The sequence below is a fragment of the Podarcis melisellensis genome (assembly GCF_964234715.1).
Source record: "Podarcis melisellensis genome assembly, chromosome: 10".
Classification (NCBI taxonomy): domain Eukaryota; kingdom Metazoa; phylum Chordata; class Lepidosauria; order Squamata; family Lacertidae; genus Podarcis; species Podarcis melisellensis.
Window position 1 is genome coordinate 73,055,528 of NC_138542.1, and position 20,120 is coordinate 73,075,647.

Consider the following 20,120-nt stretch of genomic DNA (forward strand, 5'->3'; position numbering starts at 1 on the left):
GGGAACGGAGGACAAATTAGATACCCAACTGTGATACTTAAGAAGTAGACCAGGATGTCTCTACAGCTTCTTAGTTGGAATATAAATGGCGGGAATTCTCCAGAAAAACGGAGAAAAGTATTTCATATTTTGAAAAAAGAACAATTGGACATTATTTGCCTGCAAGAAACACATGTGACAAGACTCCACAGAAAAGTGTTAATTAACAAAAGGCTAGGCCAAGAATTTATCTCATCGGACAAAGTTAAGAAAAGAGGAGTGGTGATATATGCAAAGGAGAACTTGTCACCAAAATTCGTATTTAAAGATGAACAGGGTAGAATTTTGGCAATTGAAATTCAGACACAAGGAGAAAAGTTTTTAATTCTAGGAATATACGCCCCAAATGATGGAAAATCGGAATTTTTCAAGAAGCTGCATGAGACTATGCTGGACTATTTGGATTACAACAACATTATCATGTTGGGAGATATGAACGGAGTCGCCTCAGTGAATATGGATAAGTCGCAAAGTGCTAATATAACGAAAGACGGCAGACTACCAAAAACCTTTTTCGAAATGACTGACAATTTGGATTTGATTGACATATGGAGGATCAAGAACCCTCTAGGGAAGGAAGGAACTTTCTTTTCTGAGGCCCACATGACATGGACGCGTATCGACCAAATATGGATAACTAGAGGGCTGGCACCTAAGACCAGAAAAGTGGAAATCTGCCCAAAAACCTGCTCCGACCACAACGCTTTGAGAATGGAATTGAGATTAAATACAACCGGATCTTTCAGATGGAGAATGAATGACGCTTTGTTAAGAGATCAGGAGATTGTTAAGAAGGCCCAAAAAGTTTTAAAGGACTATTTTGAAATAAACTTAAAGACAAATGTGGAAAAAAGAACAATCTGGGACGCAAGTAAAGCAGTTATGAGAGGGTTTCTAATACAGCAGAACACGATTAAAAAAAGGCTCTGGAATGAAAAGAAGGAGAAGATTTTGGAGAAAATAAGAGAAGGAGAGAAAAAACTGAGATCCAGGCCTAAATCAAAGGAAGTATTGAGAGAAGTGAAGTTTTTCCAGGCACAATATTCGAAACTGATAAATCAAGAGGTGGAATGGAAAATTAAACAAATGAAACAAAGATCCTTTGAATCTGCTAATAAGTGCGGGAAGTTGTTGGCTTGGCAGTTGAAAAAGAGACAAAAGCTTAATACAGTTACAAATCTAGAGATTGAAGGGAGAATGGTTCAGAAACCCGAGGAAATTAGAAAGTGTTTCCAGAGATATTTCAAAGAACTTTATTCACAAAGGCCACAAAAAGGCTCGGAGGTGGACCAATTTGTCACAACTAATGGATTACAAAAAATACCCCAGGAAATGAGAGCAACCCTGAACTGTAATATTACAATCCAAGAAATTGAATGCGCCATTCAGAACCTCCAACTGGGCAAGTCTCCGGGACCTGATGGACTTACTTCCAAATATTATAAGGCATTGAAGGATTCATTGATACAACCATTGTTGGAAGTTTGTAACCAGATTATGGAGGGGAGGAAGGCACCGGAAACGTGGAAAGAAGCTTTCATCACGTTGATACCAAAATCAGAAACTGAAAAAACTCAACTTAAAAACTACCGTCCTATCTCACTCCTAAATGTGGATTACAAAATCTTTGCAGACATTCTGGCAAGCAGGTTTAAGAAAGTATTAAATGAAGTGATTCATAAGGACCAAGCAGGCTTTCTCCCTGGCAGACATTTATTTGACAACACAAGAAACATCATTGACATTTTGGAATTTTTACAGATTAACTCAAATACAAGAGCGGTGTTGATCTTTATTGATGCGGAGAAAGCCTTTGACAACATTTCTTGGATGTTTATGAAGAAAAATTTGGAAAGGATGGGAGTAGGGCGGGGGTTTGAAAATGGAATAGAAGCAATTTATTCAGAACAAAAAGCTAAATTGATAGTAAACAACGTGGTGACAGAGGAGTTCAAAATTGAAAAAGGGACACGACAGAGGTGCCCTCTATCTCCTCTGTTGTTCATTTCAGTCCTGGAGGTGCTATTGAACATGATTAGAAATGACCGGTTGACACAGGGAATTGTGGTCGGAGAGAAACAATATAAACTGAAAGCTTTTGCAGATGACTTGGTATTAACATTACAGGAGCCAGCCTCTAGTACTAAAAGAGCATTAGAATTAATTTCTGACTTTGGTCGGGTGGTGGGATTCAAGCTGAATAAACAAAAAACTAAAGTTTTAGCAAAAAACTTGACAACTACTGAAATAGAGGAGTTCAGAAAAGAAACAGAACTAAATGTGGTTAAAAAAGTAAAGTACTTAGGGGTGCACTTGACCTCCAAAAATTTGAATTTGTTTAAGGACAATTATGAGAAATGTTGGTCAGAGATCAAAAGAGACTTGGAAACATGGTCAAGACTGAAACTTTCCTTGTTGGGCAGAATAGCTGCTATAAAGATGAATGTTTTGCCGAAAATGCTATTTTTGTTTCAGGCCCTCCAGATCGTGGATAAGGTGGAATGTTTTGGAAAATGGCAGAGGGATATATCTAAATTTGTCTGGCAGGGCAAAAAGCCCCGAATAAAGTTTAAAATACTAACAGATGCGAAAGAAAGAGGGGGGTTTGCCCTGCCGGACTTGAAGTTATATTATGAATCTGCAGCCCTCTGCTGGTTGAAGGATTGGATTTTGTTGGAGAACACCGATGTCCTCGACCTGGAGGGATTTGATAATGCTTTTGGGTGGCATGCATATTTGTGGTACGACAAGGTTAAAGTTCATAAATCGTTCAAAAACCATATTGTCAGAAGGGCAATTTTTATGGTCTGGTCAAAATATAAAGACTTATTGGAGAGTAAAACTCCGAGGTGGCTCTCACCGATGGAGGCCAAAGCACGTAAAAGACTCAATATGGAGGCCCATTGGCCTAAATATTGGGAAATAATTGAAAAAATTGGAGATAAATGGAGGTTGCAGAGTATGGAAAAGTTAAAAAACAAGGTGCGAGATTGGTTGCATTATGCTCAAATCCAGGAAGTTTTTAAAGCGGACAAAAAAGTGGGTTTCCAGGAGGAAAAATCGAAACTAGAGACAGAGTTCCTTGAGCCAAAATCTAAGTTAATTTCGAGAATGTACAACTTGCTGCTTAAATGGAATACACAGGATGAGATTGTTAAATCCTCCATGATAAAGTGGGCGCAGGACTTGGGGCACAACATTATGTTTGAAGACTGGGAAAGGTTATGGAACACCGGAATGAAATTCACGGCATGTAGTGCCTTGAAGGAAAATATTATGAAAATGATATACCGGTGGTACATGACCCCAGTCAAGCTTGCAAAGATATATCACCTGTCTGATAATAAATGTTGGAAATGTAAAGAGGAGGAAGGGACATTTCTACACCTCTGGTGGACCTGCCCGAGGGTGAAGGCCTTCTGGGAGATGATACATAATGAACTAAAAAAGGTGCTTAGACTCACCTTACCCAAGAAACCGGAGGCCTTCCTCCTGGGCATGGTAGACCAGAGGATGGCTAAGAAAGATAGAACTTTCTTTATGTACGCTACTACAGCAGCAAGGATCTTGATGGCAAAGCACTGGAAGACACAAAATCTACCCACACTGGAAGAATGGCAGACGCAGCTGATGGATTATATGGAACTGGATGAAATGACTGGCAGAATTCGAGACTCGGGGGAAGAAGAAACGGAGGAAGTTTGGGAAAAATTTAAGGACTATTTGAAAAAGCATTATAAGTTGTATGAATGTTAAAAAATGCTTCTCTCTAGGAAATTATAGCTTCAGTATCGGTAAATCTTTGAATTGGTAAATAAGGCACAACAAGACAGAAGTGGTGTAATGAAATAATTTTATTGTGTTGAAACTAAAAATTAATGGATTCGGATTGAAATGTTTAGAGACCAGATATCACGATAAAATGGAAGATATATTATTATGTTTAAAATAAGTCAACAAATTGCTGAGGTTTTGGTTTTACAGAGAATGCAGTGTCCGGAAGATGGGGGGAGTCCACTAGATTTATGGAAACATGTATTTGGAATTTGAATTTTGTATATTATAAACCTAATAAAAATCATATAAAAAAAAAACAAACATCTTTGGCTTCTCACTCTCCTCAAAGAATTCAGCGTGTTTACTGATCAGCACCTTACTCTGATCACCTGATGGGTAAGCAAACCGCCATGCACGAGCTTCTGGCTCATACCCACAGAAGATCATTTTCTGGAACTTGGCTCCATCTGGCCCTCGCAAAGCCTCAGGCACAGGGACAATCGCAGATGAACCAAACTTGTGCAGAAAGTGAATCTGGGGTTTTCGGCCATTCAGCAAAGAAAACGGAGTGTCACATACCAGCGAATTGTAGGTCCTATTCCAGGTGAAGGACACGGCCCTAGTTGCCTCCAGCCAAAACTGTGGAGGTAACCTAGCTTCTTTCAGCATCACCTGTGCAGCCTTAACCAGAGCCTCACTTCTAAGCTCTGCTACCCCCCCTTGCTGGGGAGGTGTAACTGTGTGACGTATCCCTTTCTTGTTAAAGAACTTCTGCAAAGCAGAACCAGTGTACTTGGCATTTCTGTCACTGATGATCGCTTGCACTCTGGTGGAGAACCTTAGTTCTACTCCCTCAATCCAGCTCCTGATCAGCTGTGCTGCATCCTCCTTGGATCTGAGACCATGAGTCCAGGAATTCTGTGAAAAATCATCCAAAAATGTCAGCAGATACCTGGCTCCTCCCAGACTCTTTTCCTCGACAGGACTGAACAAATCTATGTGTACCAGCTCAAAAGGTTTAGTGGCTACCCGTTCCACCTTTGGGTAACTGCACCCTCTCACCTTCGCTTGCTTGCAAGTGTCACAATCAATGGCACTTCCACAATCTTAAATTTTGCAACCTGCAACAACCTCAGGTAGCACCTGCAAATCCTCTAAAGGATTGTGGATCGTTCTCTTATGCCATGCGCAAGCACATGTGACATGAGCGGGAACTGTAGTACGCTGGTTGGGAACTGTAGCACGCAACGCTTGTGCTTTCTCAACCTTCCCCTCACCCCCAAGAGACGTTTTAAGAACGAAAAGACCATTCTGTCCCCGTTTCACTTCAACAAGTCGTCCTCCTCCTCTGGAGATTGTGCAGGAATCCCCCTGGAAACAAACCTGAAAACCCTTTTTTAACAAATAAGGAACAGATAACAAACAGTGATGAACCCCTGGAACAACACAAAAATCCACCGTCTCCTGCAAAACAGAAAGATATACATTAGCACACTTATCAATTTTAGATCTTTGTCCATTTGCGAACTTAACAGTTTGTCCCTTTGGAACTGCCGTGCAATTCCACATCTCGACTGCAGGTGTCTCAGGAACCATGTTGCGGTTAGCTGCAGAGTCAATAACAAAGCTGAGCTCGAAATTTTCCACTCGGCCGTCTTCGAGCAATGCCATGCTCGCAGAGACTTGATAAGACTCTTCCTGTTGTTTCCCACGGCCACCTGCACGCTTGCCTGCCTGGCCAGGCCTGTTGCCATGGAAACCTGCCTGGTTCCCATGAGAAGTGTCCTTGCAAACATCCTGCCGCGCCTGTGTGCTCCGGTGGGGGCAACTGCCACGCAGATGTTGAACTCCAGTGGAAAAACACTGCCCGGGGCTCCTGCCAGCTGGCCTGGCCTTCCTCCTTCTGGAACGGCGCCTCCCACCAGCCTGGCCCCCCCTGAAGCTGCTCTTCGCTTCAGCACAAGTGGAAAGTCTTTTAAACTTGCCTTTGGAACTCTTCGCCCCCCCGATCTGCTCACCAGCGCTCCTAGAGGCCGAGATATCGGGACATGGGCCTGCCAGTCCAGCCTCTCCAGGACCCTGGCCTTCTGCTGCTGAAGCTTCACACAAGCCCTTCAGCACATTCCAGGCAGCCCACGCTGATTTCACACCCTCCAAGTGGGGTCTCAGCGATGCATGAACGCATGCCTTGAGCACCTCCAGCTCTCTTTGCATTCTCAGCTGACTATCTTCAGCCACCGCAGCCTCACAGCCTGCAACGTCTCCAGCCGCTTTGGCGCTGGGGGGTGGTGTAGTGGCTCCCTTTGGCTTGCTCCCCAAAGCCCATGGACCAGGAACCAACCCCTTATTGTTCTGCTCCAGGTTGCCCAACTCTTTAGAGTGAGCTTTTCCAAAGGTATATCATGACTTTCTGCCATCTTCTCCCGTTCTCCCAAGGTGCCCTTTAAGCTGTACTTACTCCGTACCAGCTGCTTGGCTCTCCCTTCCGTGGAGAAACGATTTTCCAGCTGCTTCTCAGCTTCCAGCTCTCAGCTGCTTTTCAGCTCCAGCCAGCTCTGTGTCCCAGCAGCTTACTTGCCTCTCAAGCAGGCAAAAACACTGAACGCAGCTTCCAGCCTCCGGCAAGCTCCCGTTTTCACAGAACGCCAACTTCAAAGCATTCTCGGAGCTCTGGGACAGTTTTACGAGCGATTTATGACGTCACCCATAACCTGTGGAAGTTTATTGATTTCGCGTGACACTCTAATTGCTTTACAATCGCCAATTAGAGATTTACAACGGGTCCGGTACGCTTCCTCAACGACTGCGCCACTCAGCTTGGCTCAGCTTCTTCTCAGGTCACGCGTAGCAGAGTAAAACGGCAGCGGTGTAAAACTGTCCCACAGTAACACAGCACGCACTTGTGTCCATAAAACAACTATTTATTGTGGCAATTCAGTAAGACAATCCATCACTGGTTGCAGCCATAGCAAACACGTCTTTCCTCCTCAAAGACACAGACAAGAAGAAAAATGGAGAACGGCAATAGGCTCCTCCTTGCTTCCAAACCTGACGTCGGAATGTGACGCACACCCAGAACAACTTAACCAGTTAAGTTCTGAACTATCACAGAAAGTAAAATGAACGTCACAACCTCATAAACACCTTTGACTGGACTTAACAGTCCAGGGGTGCTCTACCTTTTTTAACTTAATAAAAATCAGACTTAGCAGCTGGTTTGCTCCAGCATTACTCTGGTTGGTCTCTGTTAGTTTCTCCAACCGTTGGGAGACTTACGGTTTGCTAGATGGACTCCTCTTGCATCCCTTAAGGAGGAGCTGTTTTACGATCTTTTTCACCATCATGCCTGACCACTAGTCTTGCTAGCTAGGGGTGATGGCAGCTATTGTCCATAAACAGCTGGAGACCCGAGTTTGGGAAACCCTGTTCACCTTGAGGAGAAAGGAGGGCTCACTTGCATCAGAACATCAGATGAGCCCTGCAGGATCAGGCCCAAGGGGCCCCTGCGGAGGGACTACAGCTTCCCCGCTCATGAAGGAGCTGTAGGGTGAAGGTGCCGTAGGAGCGATAGGGAGGCAGGCGGTATGTGGGGGGGGGGGAGGAGTGGAGGAACCAGGGAGGAGGAGTTTCTGGAGCCTCTACAGCCCCCTCCCCACCTGCTCCCTGAAGGTTTCCTCTCCCCCTCTCATTTCAAGGATTGGGGCATCTTGCACCCTGAAGTTGCTTTGCTGGGGGGGGGGGGCGGGGAGCTATTTTGTTTGCTGAGGGCAGGAGTCACAACCCTGTCACATTGTGGGTGTCAGGCTTTTAGGTAAGGGGGTGAGGATCAGGTGGGAAAGAGTTGATAAGGAAAATATCCTGGGGTGTGGGTTTACTCCACTGCCCAGCTCGTCAGGTTCCCACTCCCAGCAGGTCTCTCTGGGGTCAGCAAAAGAAGGAGCCTCCAGCCAAGTTAAAGATGCAAAACAGCAGTCAGTTGAGCTGATCTTTATTTGTTGCAACAAGGTTCAAACACACCAAGAGTAGGAACCCTGAACATATGGTTGCATGAATTTTTAAGACCTCTCCCCATTTACCACAATACATTTTTCAACAGCATCTTTGATGCATCACAGATTTGTCACAAAGTAGGAGTCTTTGGCATTCAGAAACATGGACCCGTCACCCACCCCTGTCAACAACCCCAGTTTCCCAAACGTTTTAACTTCCCTCTTCCCCAAAGAATGTTGTTGTTTAGTACTTTAGTCCTGTACGACTCTTGGTGACCCCATGGACCAGAGCACACCACGCCCTCCTGTCTTCCACTGCCTCCAGCAGTTTGGTCAAGCTCCTGTTTGTGGCTTCAAGAAAACTGTCCAACCATCTCGTCCTCTGTCGTCCCCTTCTCCTTGTGCCCTCCATCTTTCCCAACATCAGGGTCTTTTCCAGGGAGTCTTCTCTTGTCATGAAGTGGCCAAAGTCTTGGAGCCTCAGCTTCAGGATCTGTCCTTCCAGTGAGCACTCAGGGCTGATTTCCTTCAGAATCGATAGGTTTGATCTTCTTGCAGTCCATGGGACTCTCAAGAGTCTCCTCCAGCACCATAATTCAAAACCATCAATTCTTCAGCGATCAGCCTTCTTCATGGTCCAGCTCTCACTTCCATACATCACTACTGGGAAAACCATAGCTTTAACTATACGGACCTTTGTCGGCAAGGTGATGTCTCTGCTTTTGAAGATGCTGTCTAGGTTCGTCATTGCTTTTCTCTCAAGAAGCTGGCGTCTTTTAATTTCATGACCATCTGCAGTGATCATGAAGCCCAAGAACGTAAAATCTCTCACTGCCTCCATTTCTTCCCCTTCTATTTGCCAGGAGGTGATGGGACCAGTGCCCATGATCTTCGTTTTTTTGATGTTGAACTTCAGACCATATTTTGTGCTCTCCTCTTTCACCTTCATTAAAAGGTTCTTTAATTCCTCCTCACTTTCTGCCCTCAAGATTGTGTCATCTGCATATCTGAGGTTGCTGATTTTTCTTCCGGCAGTCTTAATTCCGGTTTGGGATTCATCCAGCCCAGCCTTTCGCATGATGAATTCTGCATATAAGTCAAATAAGCAGGGAGACAATATACAGCCCAAAGAACCATAATAGTATTTACCCATCCCCCTAGCTGCAAAGCTTTAATGGGCTTCTCCTTTGAAAGCATCAGAATTCAACCCACCATCCCGATGGATTTCTGCCTGGGGCATGTGCCTCCTGCCTCCTAAGGGATTATGGAGTCAGGGGGAGCCCTGGAGACCCCAATCACAGAGGAGTCATTAGGCGTTGGAAGCCAGGAAATCCGTCAAACCGTTGAATGTTGGCGATTATTTGAAGCTTCTTCAGTTTTCTATACAGTATTGGGTAGTCGGAGGAAACAGTCCGATTCATGGTATCCGCTTCTTGCTACAATTTTATAGGCTGCTTTTCTTAGCCTCTTTGCTGTTGTGCATGGAAGGTGCCTGTGTCCACGGTCACTGTCCTGTCCTTACTTAGAGGCTGCGTTGGGGACTTGGGGTTTTTTGGGAGTCGTTTAACCGCCCCCCCATTCCTGATGTTAACAGCACCAATACCTAAAACGTGGCCGGATCTAAGTTCATGGCGTGGGATGGGGGAGGGAAGAAATTTGCAATGTAAACACTGTTTGTGAGGGACTCCACTTTGCAATTGGATTGCCGGGATCAGCCCCTCTCCCGCTCTCCTGATCCCCAGAAAGAGGAGGGGAGGGGGAACCTTCCCCTTTCCCCCATTTCTTTCCCTTCCCTCCCAGCATATCACTCTCTCACCCCTTCCCGCGCTACCCCAAATCCCGCCCCCAGATGTTGCCCCTCTTCCTTCTCCTCCTCCTCGCACGTCTGCTTCTGTTGTGGAAATGTGGGGTGTGAGCCCCCCTCCCAAACTGCCTGCATTTCCCGCAAGTGGAGCTTCTGCGCGGAATTGCTGCTCTGCTCCATAGCTCTAGGGGCGCGCGCTTTCGGAAAGGGGAGGAAGGAGGCAGGGGAGGACACACACCCCCCGTGGATATTGCAGGGAAGGAAAGGAGAATCGGGATCGAGGACTAAGAGGTAAAGGGATCGCGGGGGAAGGAGGGGGGAGAAAAGGACCCAGAGACCCCGCCAGCTCCCCCAAGCGCCTTCCGTGGGCCCCGTCGGCAGGGTCTGGATCCCTGCACGTGTGCTGCGAAGGGGGCTTTCCTTCGCCCCCTAGGCGCCTTCGCAGGGGCGGATATGGGGCCCCCACCCTGGGAGTCCCCACGACGGCCTCCTTGACCCGTTTCCCCCACGTAGGCATCCCCGGGGCGCTGTGGGGTTCGCGGGAAGAGAGTCAGGCCTTGAAAGAGTTAACGGGCGCTACAGACGCCTGGATAGAGACCTCACCCCCGTCCCTCCCTTGCTCGTCTTGGGGTGGCCCCTCCGGATGGAAAGATGGGGCGCGCATGGCGAGGGTTGGGCCGGGCCAAGGGGGCCTCCGGGTGCAGGGGAGAGGCTGGGAGAGAGGCAGGGGGTCGAGGAAGTGGGGGGGAGGGAGGGGAGCATCCCAGCAGCATTGGGGGGGGGGAGAGCTAGGAAGACCAGCCTTTGGGGAGACCGCTCCATTGTGGCTTCCTTGAGGAATCTCCAGAGGGGGCGCCTTGGCTTCTCCCTCCTACCCAGGAATGGGCCACCCCTTCAAGGCGACCAGAGAGGGATCCCTGGAAAGTGGGGGGTTGTGTCCCCCCACCCCTTCCTTCCTCAAGCTCCATCCTCTTCCCACCCCATAAGCCCCTGCCCTGTCCAGACACAGAAATTCTGCCAAGTCCAACCACTGTTCACCCTGGAGAGGAGAGAAAATCCTGACAGGAAGAGGGGAGGGGGGAGTCCTTCTCAGAAGCGGCTCTTGGTTTCCGCAATTCCACCCGGGAAGCAGCCAGAAACCTTTTCCTATCTCTCAGGCTTCCATTTTTAAGTGTCTTTTCCACTGCCTGGTTCACTGAGGATGAGGATAATGTACACCTGTCATCAGAAACAGGTGCAGAGTCCATGGAATGGCTCTCAGGATTGATATGGAAGTTGCACCTCAAAAGCATTTCTGTTCCTCTTATTCTTTCTAGGCAATGTCAGAGTGACTGACAAGCTGAGATGCAATCCTTCAGCATCCGATGATAGCAATTGCATGAATCTTCCCAGTCAAAGGACCCATTTTCATGATAGACAGTACCTGTGGCTGGAGGCTCTACACACAGGGTGTGCCTATACAGGCCAAAGACTGCCAGTATTAGCACCGGTGAGGTGTGTGACCTCCCCAAATTTACAGACTCTATGTGAATGAGAGTTTGTGGGTGGGATTATCCTTTACGGCAACGCTGTGATTTTCTCCACCCATAACATTTCGTGAGCTGATATTGCAGTACGAATTCCAAAATAACTTTAAAAAATCACAAGATGATGATGATGATGATAAAAATAAAATTTTATTTATACCCCACCCTCCCCAGCCAAGGCCGTGCTCAGGGGGATGATAAGAATAATTGCAGTATTTAACCCCCGCCCATCACGTTGGGTTTCCCCAGCCACTCCGGGGAGCTTAAAATACATAAAAAAGAGAGTAAAACATCAAACATTAAAAACACCCCAATGCAGCTGTCTTCTAAATGTCAGAGAGTTGCCCATTTCCTTGCCCTCTGAAGGGAGGGCATTCCATGGGGCAGGAGGCCCTCTGGTTCCCAGGAACTTCACTTCTGCCAGCAAGGGAACCAGCAGAAGACCCTCGGAGGAGGACCTCCCTGTCCAGACTGAGTGATGGGGGTGGAGACGCTCCTTCAGGTCCACAGGGCCGGGGCTATTTATGCTTAAGGTTGCAGATCTTGTTCCTCCATAACGATCTCCAGAGCAAGTTCCACGCATAATTAGCAGAGTAGCAAAAAATGCTCAAAGGCAGCAAAAAAGTAATTCAACTGAGAAATCTATTACAGTGGTACCTCTGGTTGCGAACGGGATCCGTTCCGGAGGCCCATTCGCAACATGCGCAGAACACAAACCATGTCTGCGCATGTGCAGGTCACGATTCACTGCTGCAAATGCATGTGACATCATTTTGCACGTCTGCACATGCGCGAGCGGCAAAACCCGAAAGTAACTGGGTTGCCATGGGACACAAGACAGAAACGCACAACCTGAAGCAAACGTAACATGAGGTATGACTGTACTGAAGACAAATAAGCATAACAGGATCCAAAAAATAGCAAAAATGTAACTCACAGTAAAACCCTGATTTAGCATACCAAAACAGCACTCAAGTAAGAAACAGACAAACAAAGTAGAGTAATAGCTGAATATGAAGTGGGAGCAGGCGCATTTCAATACTGTAATTTATATATAATTCAATGTCAGAGTAACCCTGGGACTAGATAACAAGCCTCCAGGTGGACGTGCCCCACCAGCCCTTCACGTTCCTCTTCCACACGGGCAGAATCTGCCTTCTGGACTGTGGGATTCACGGTTGTTCTCCTCCTCTCCATCCACCAGGGCTTGACTTCAGGTGCAGCAGAATTCCCCAGCCCCCCAAGGATTTGAGACCCATCAGATTTCCTCACCTGGTTCAGCCGGCCGGTTGAAGCCATTGCTTGAACCCCTGTTGCATGCTGACAGCTTCTGGAAGCCACAGGTGAGAGCTGAGTGCAGGGTGGGCATGAAGGGTGGAAAAATGACCCCAGAAGGTGCAGGACATGTCCCCCACCAAAGGAACTACTTATCCCCAACACCCCATGACATCTCGATTCAGGTACGTAGCCGTGTTGGTATGACGCAGTTGAAATAAAAAATTACAAATTATTCCCATAGCACCTTAGAGACCAACTAAGTTTTTTTTAGGTATAAGCTTTTGTGTGCATGCACACTTTATCAGATACACTGACACAGATGTCACCAGACCCTTGTTTATCGTGGGAGGGTGGGGTGGGGTTTTCCTCAGAAGGGTACTCCTACTACCATCTCCCACTACCCTTCACTATATGAAGAAGTGTGCATGCACACGAAAGCTTATACCTAAAACAAACTTAGTTGGTCTCTAAGGTGCTATTGGACTATCTGGCTACCTACCATTAAGTACAGTTATCTCCTTGCCTTGAATATCCTGCTTTTCAGTGCCAGATTAGGATAGTCCTCTGTCAGAAGACAAGCAGAGGATCAGGCAGCACATCATCATTATAAAGAACCATTGGGGTGGGTGTTTCCCATGTGCCAGCTGCTTTCCTTCTGCTTCTCCTGCTCTCTCCATGCAATGCAAGGCATGAGGGCAGAGCTCCATCTCCAAGAACAGGAGCTTCCCTGAGCACCCATTCAGCTGATTCCAAGCACCAAGCCTTGTCACTAGTTCTCTGACTGACCCAGACCACAGTCCCTGGAAGAGATGAAGGCCTGGGTCTCCCAAAATGGTCCATATGGACCTCCTGAGGTCAGCGGGACTGTGCAGGGGATTCATGAAGATGTAGAGGTGGAAACGGGGGCAACCACTTGATTTGAAAGGCATTCTCAGAGGACAACGGTATTCCAAGATCATGCTGTGTTATTAAAGATGATTGAGGATTATGAAAGTTTCCTGATCCATTTGACACTTTTCATTTCCTAAAAAATGAAATGGGAACATGGGGAGGACATGGGAGAATGTAGGAGATGTTGAAATAGGAGAAGGTGCTAATGGCGATTGATGTATCCATTTTTTGTGTCTGTTCTTTCTCCTGAAGCCTAAACAGGATTTCCTTTCTGCCCACTCTGAAAAAGGTGATGGAGAAGAAAGAATTGCAGGGGACAAGGCACCTTTCGTTTCATTAGGAATAGCCATTAAAATGTGTGAAATGTGGAATATGCTTCACTGAATGAGCACACATAGTTCACATCAACGAACACAAAAAGGAAAGAACCCATTTAAAGGTATGGAGTGCGGAAAGAGCTTCTCTTTCAATGCAACACTTAGAACACACCAGCGGACTCACAGAGAGAGAAAACGTTTTAAGTGCAGGGAGTGTGGGAAGAACTTCAGTCATAGTGGACACCTCAATGTACATCAACGGACTCACACAGGGGAGAAACCATTTAAATGTATGGAGTGTGAAAAGAGCTTTAGTGATAGTGGAAAGCTGCGATCACATGAACGGACTCACACAGGGGAGAAACCATATGAATGTATGGAGTGTGGAAAAGTTTTCAGTCAGAATGGAAGCCTTAGATCACATCAACGGACTCACACAGGGGAGAAACCATTTAAATGCATTGATTGTGGAAAGAGCTTTAGTGATAATGGAAACCTAAGAAGACATCAACGGACTCACACAGGGGAGAAACCATTTAAATGCATGGAGTGTGGAAAGGACTTCAGTAAGAGTGAACACCTTAGATCACATGAACGGACTCACACAGGGGAGAAACCATATAAATGCATTGATTGTGGAAAGAGCTTTAGTGATAATGGAAACCTAAGAAGACATCAACGGACTCACACAGGGGAGAAACCATTTAAATGCATGGAGTGTGGAAAGAGCTTTAGTAACAGAGGATACCTTAGAAATCATCTACGGGTTCATACAGGGGAGAAACCATTTCAATGTATTGAGTGTGGAAAGAGCTTTAGTTTTAGTGGAAACCTTACAACACATCAACGGACTCACACAGGGGAGAAACCATATAAATGTATTGAGTGTGGAAAGAGCTTCAATCAGAGTGGAGACCTTAGAAATCATCTACGGATTCACACAGGGGAGAAACCATTTAAATGTATCGAGTGTGGAAAGACCTTTAGTGAAAATGGAAGCCTTAGAACACATCAACGGACTCACACAGGGGAGAAACCATTTAAATGTATCGAGTGTGGAAAGACCTTTAGTGAAAATGGAAGCCTTAGAACACATCAACGGACTCACACAGGGGAGAAACCATTTAAATGCATGGAGTGTGGAAAGAGCTTCAATCAGAGTGGAGACCTTAGGAACCATCAACGGACTCACACAGGGGAGAAACCATTTAAATGTATCGAGTGTGGAAATAGCTTTAGTTTTAGTAGAAGCCTTAGAAAACATCAACGGAGTCACACAGGGGAGAAACCATTTAAATGTATGGAGTGTGGAAAGAGCTTCAATCAGAGTGGAAAGCTTAGAGGACATCTACGGACACACATGGGAGAAATCATTTAAGGGTATGGACTGTAGAAGGAGCTTCAGTCAGAGTGGAACCCTTGATTTATGTCAACAGACTCACACAAAAGACAAACCATATACGGTAAATATCAGGAAAGTAGATAGAAATTCACTCTTAGTGGAAGTTCAAAATCAACAGACTTATGGACAGGAAGAACTTTAAGAGTTTAAACCTGTCATACCATCAACAAACTCAGAGGGGAGAAGCAGTTTAAATGAAAAGACTGCAGAAAGTGCCTTCTTTATAATGGAGCATTTAAGGAACAGGGACGCGGGTGGCGCTGTGGGTTAAACCACAGAGCCTAGGACTTGCCAATCAGAAGGTCGGTGGTTTGAATCCCCAAAACGGGGTGTGCTCCTGTTGCTCGGTCCCTGTTCCTGCCGACCTAGCAGTTTGAAAGCACGTCAAAGTGCAAGTGGATAAATAGGTACTGCTCCGACAGGAAGGTAAACAGCGTTTCCGTGCGCTGCTCTGGTTCGCCAGCAGCGGCTTAGTCATGCTGGCCACATGAGCCGGAACCTGTACGCCAGCTTCCTCGGCCAGTAAAGCGAGATGAGCGCCGCAACCCCAGAGTTTTCCTTGACTGGATCTAATGGTCAGGGGTCCGTTTACCTTTACCTTTATTTAAGGAACATCCAGGGACTCTCACATGGGAGAACCCATTTAGATGTATGGAGTGTGGGATGTCTTCCTCTCAGAGTCCACTCTGAGCAATAAACTCAGCTGGAAATCATTCCTAAAAACATGAAGTATATGTGAAGTTCTGGTGTTGATATGTAAAACTGTATAATAATGAAATAGGGCAACATCTCACAATGGTGAGTATAATTTTAGATGAAAGTACCTTTGGTTTTTACACCAAACTCTGTCCCCACCCCACCGCATGATCTCCACGCACTGCTTCTTCACCAGAACTTCATCGCTGCCTCCTGCCCTGCGCGTTCTGAAGAAAACTTGGAATACTGAAATTGAATGGGAGATTTCCCCCCAAGCCTAATTTCAAGAGGGGGAAGGAGGGGCTGCAGGTACCAGGAAAGTCTCCTGGGGGGTCCACCTTCATTCATGAACCCCATGGGGCAACCCCAGAGCTCCTGCTCATTCTGGGGTTTGAGGAAGATGGTCCCAGAAGTTTTGCTTCAATCATGCTTCTCAGGAGTTTTCCTACCAGAGGACCACAGTGCTGTGGCTGCTGTTGTTGCCATGGACTGGCTGGTGAGGGGGGGAGGCACCAGCTGGGGGACCAACAAGGGGAAAAGGCTCAGATCCTGTGGACTGGTGGTGGGATGACAATGAGTAGAAAGAGGGAGAAAATGGAGCAGACCAGAAGGGGAGATGTTGCAAGCTGAGGAGGAAACAGGGTTTGGTGAGCAGGAAGAGCTGGGGCAGAGAGCAGTTCAGGCTCAGAGGGAGGAGAGGAGGGGGCCTGGAGACCCAGAGGAGGCCGGCTGCTGAAGCATCCAGGGAGACTCCCCCTCCTGCTGCGCCAGCACATGCCTTTGCGTCTGGGAGTTAGAACTCTTAGAATGTGGGTATCCCATTTTTCAACCAGAACAAAAACCCGCTAGCCTTTTCCCAGGTCTTTCTTGTCCTGACAGTCATATGTCTTCTCTACGAAGGACTCTACAAAGTTCTTTTCCCTCCCTTTATTTACCATGGGGTCCCAGCAAACTTTTCTGCCTCTAGGGAAAAGAGTCCTTTTCCATTGGACGCCTGGCAGCCCAGTGCCAAATCCGGTTGCTCCAGAGAGAACGGAAAGGAGCTGTAAACGCCCTTGCGCTCTGACACGCACCAGTCACTTCCTCCTGGATCTTGGTGCTGCCAGTGCAGCTGCATTTACGAGAAAAAGAGAAATTGGAAACCGAGCCCAAGTCCCCTGCTATGCAAACTGGCCATTGGACCAGCCTTGGGGCGTCTTCCTTGGGAAAAAGGAAAAGTTTCAGATCTCAGGTTCCCCGACAGGGAATGAGAGCTTTGATTGGCGTTCTCCCCTTCCAGTTAATTGCCTCTCTAATTGCAGAACCCCAATTCTCCCATTCTCCCCACCCCCTCCTCGCTACTTCTTGCCAGGAAGGCTGGGAGTGAAGACCGTAAGCAAAAGAGACAGCAAAGGATGAGAATCTGGGTTGCTGGGTGTTTCAGAGAATCCCGCCCACAATCTTCTCCATTCCTAGACTCACGTCCGCATGCGCTGCTCCTGGCCATCCCGGGGTCTTTTGCTAGATTAATTTATGGCCAGCCTGGGGCTGAAAATAAACTACCAAAAAACTAAATTACTGACAAAGAGCCTCACAATGGAAGAAAAAAAAGAACTTCAAGTAAAATCAGGCCTGGAAATTAAAAAAAGGTTAAATACCTTGGGATCTGGATTTCAAATAAAAGTTTAAATTTCTATGAGGATGATTCTAGTAAAGTATGGAAAGAATTTTTTTAAAAAAATATATGGAAACCTGGACCAAACTCCATCTCTCTGGGGAAGAGTCTCGGTTGTGAAAATGAATATCCTACCCAAAATGATTTTCTTATTCCAAACAATACCCATTTTAGGAGAAATGAATTGTTTTAAGGAGTGGAAAAGGGAAATGTCTAGATTTATATGGAGTGGAAAGAAACCTAGAATTAACCACCAGTTATTAACAGATAAAAAGGAGAGAGGAGGTTTTGCATTGCCAGATTTGGAATTCTACCATGCGGCGGCAGGATTGGTTTGGATAAAAGACCGGATTACACTAAAAGATACGGACATGTTAGATTTGGAAGGCCACGAGAATCGGTCTGGATGGCACGCTTCTTTAATGTACAAAAAAGTGAAGGTCCACAGGGGATTTTTGAGCCATGTGATAAGGAAATTGTGATATAAAATCTGGAAGAAATATAAAGGACTACTTGAGCCAAAAATACCCTTGTGGACATCACCAAGAGAAGCCATATACTCATGTTAGAATATTTACAACTAGCAAAACTGATGGGAAGAGTCAGAGGAGTATTGAACCAGAAAATATTTGGAGAATGGAAAATATTTGAGGATTATAGAAGATCATAATGAGTGTTAGAAAAAATGTTGGAATGAAACTACTTGGCTTTAGTAGAAATGCTATAAGGAATTATGTACAAATAAGTTTTAAGCTTTAGGGCTTTTTTTGGTAAGATAAGGTTAAAATAAATTAAGGTAATTTAATGACAGAATATAGCAAAAGATGGAAAGTATTTGCTGAGATAATTAATAACTAGAATAAAAAAAGGGAGGTGTGAGGAGGTCGATGAAACAAGTTAACGAAAGATAAAGATTTGGGAATATTGGATTTGTTTTTAAATTTTTTGTTTGCTTTTGTTTTTGGTTTTGATGTATTGTGTGTTTTGTTTTTTGTTTTTTTCTTCTCTTTTTATTGACTTGTATAGTTTAATTTTTTTGTCTATCTTTTTTCCTTTTCCTTTTTTTCTTTGTAATTCTAAATTCTCAATAAATATCTTTTTTTTTTTAAAAAAAGAGGATTATAGATCATATTGTACCAACCACACCATATTAGCAGAACTTGAGTGATACTTGTAAACACAACAAATGCTGTTTGTAGAGTAGACTGGGACAATATTAAAGAATATAAAACTGTGAGGGAAAACAACGGCAGTATAAACAGTACCATGAGAATGATTGAAAGACTCATTTTGTCAGAAGTCTTTTTTATTTAATTAAGAAGATTAAGTTTTTTTATGCACATAAATCTGCTTTTTCTTCTTTCCTTTTTCTGTATTTTCTTCTTTCCTTTTTTCTTAATTGTTTTTTCTTAATTGTCTTTTTTGCAGTATGAGATTGTAAATTCTTTGTATATGTGTGTAGTTTAAATTAATAAAGATTATGTTAAAAATAAATAAATTTGTGGCCGGCCTGATCAAGCGTTGCTTCCTCTGGTTAGCCCCACTGGAACTCCAGTTCTTTTCAGACCCTGGGGTCACTAGAGGACTGGTGGCTCCTCCTGGCAAATGGACTGGTGCGCGCTGGATCACCATTCCTTCCTTGCCCCCAGAATCCAGCCAACCGAAGGTCCCATCTGGGGTGCCATCTGTTGTAAACAAAAGCTGCCCTTCTTCCCTTATGGGGGACACAAGAGCCCTTTATAGAGTCCCTTGTAGGTTCTCCATCGGTAGGAAAAAAACAACTGAGGCAACCAGAGACTATTGACTATTGAGAAGCAAAGCATCTAGTAAGCCTGATCTTTATTGATCTCTTGCAACAGGGTGCTCCCCTCACACGCAGAAAAGGAGGAGGACCCAGAACAAAGGTGTGCCTGCCTTTATATAGACATTTTAAATTCCCTGCCCTGGAGCTCCAGACCACCCCTCCATACATCACAGAAGGGGTGTAACCCCAGACCACCCCCCACAAACATCATACCTGCATCACAGAAAAGGTGGTCTGCAACAGAAATTTGAATGTTGTCGTTTTCCCTGCCTGCCAGGTTATCTGATAATGCCTTATCTGATTCCCTTTCCTGGTAGTCTGGCCATTCCTTTGAGATGGTGATTTCCCAATTCCTGAGACAATGGGAAGGTTCCCTACCCGCTCCCTCCTTGCAGAGTAAACATTTGGTCAGTTTGGGAGTCAAAATAGTTTTAGGACGGTCTTCCTGTGCTGCTCCAGACATGTGGTCGACATATCTATGTATGTGCTTGCTTGGTACATTTATGAGCATTTATTATATATATAAGACCTTAAATTTTTTATTACATAGTTCATCCAGTCCCGCCTTTTGCATGATGAATTCTGCATTTACTTTAAATAAGCAGGGAGACAATATACCGTCCTCCTTTCCCAATTTTGTTGTTCCATATCCAGTTCAAACTGTAGCTTCTTGTCCAACGTGGAGATTTCTCAGGAGACAGATGAGGTGATCAGGCACTCCCATTTCTTTAAGAACTCACCATAGGTTGCTGTGGTAGACACAGTCAAAGGATTTTGTATAGTCAATGAAGCAGAAGTAAATGTTTTCTAGCTTTCCCCATAATCCAGCGCATGTTTCCAATTTGGTCTCTGCTTCCTTTGTCCCTTCGAAATCCAGCTTGCACTTCTGGAAGTTCTCGGTCCACATACTCCTTAAGCCTGCCTTGTAGCATTTTAATAATAA

At 45.5% G+C, this 20,120-nt stretch overlaps 2 protein-coding genes across 8 annotated transcripts in view; both read left to right on the forward strand.

Annotated features, from left to right (window-relative positions):
* LOC309378648 (uncharacterized protein) overlaps window positions 1–20,120 on the forward strand; it is a 113,767-nt gene that overhangs the window by 19,688 nt on the left and 73,959 nt on the right. The gene's annotated exons all lie outside the window — the stretch shown is intronic.
* LOC309378690 (uncharacterized protein) lies at window positions 9,848–18,871 on the forward strand. 4 transcript variants are annotated; one of them, XM_081927248.1, is made up of 3 exons: window positions 9,848–9,900; window positions 10,926–11,098; window positions 13,566–18,871. In XM_081927248.1, exon 3 carries the CDS (start codon window positions 13,689–13,691, stop codon window positions 14,997–14,999), a length of 1,311 nt encoding a protein of 436 aa, XP_081783374.1. In that variant the 5' UTR covers window positions 9,848–9,900; window positions 10,926–11,098; window positions 13,566–13,688; the 3' UTR covers window positions 15,000–18,871. The 4 variants fall into 4 exon arrangements, 3 of the variants coding, with proteins under 3 accessions (XP_081783374.1, XP_081783375.1, XP_081783373.1); XM_081927249.1 differs by lacking the exons at window positions 9,848–9,900; window positions 10,926–11,098 and adding an exon at window positions 12,496–12,595; XM_081927247.1 differs by lacking the exons at window positions 9,848–9,900; window positions 10,926–11,098 and adding an exon at window positions 12,913–13,267.

Bases quoted from the DNA above. Each gene is read 5' to 3' on its own strand.
- LOC309378690 (XM_081927248.1), top strand. From the start codon at position 13,689: ATGAGCACACATAGTTCACATCAACGAACACAAAAAGGAAAGAACCCA.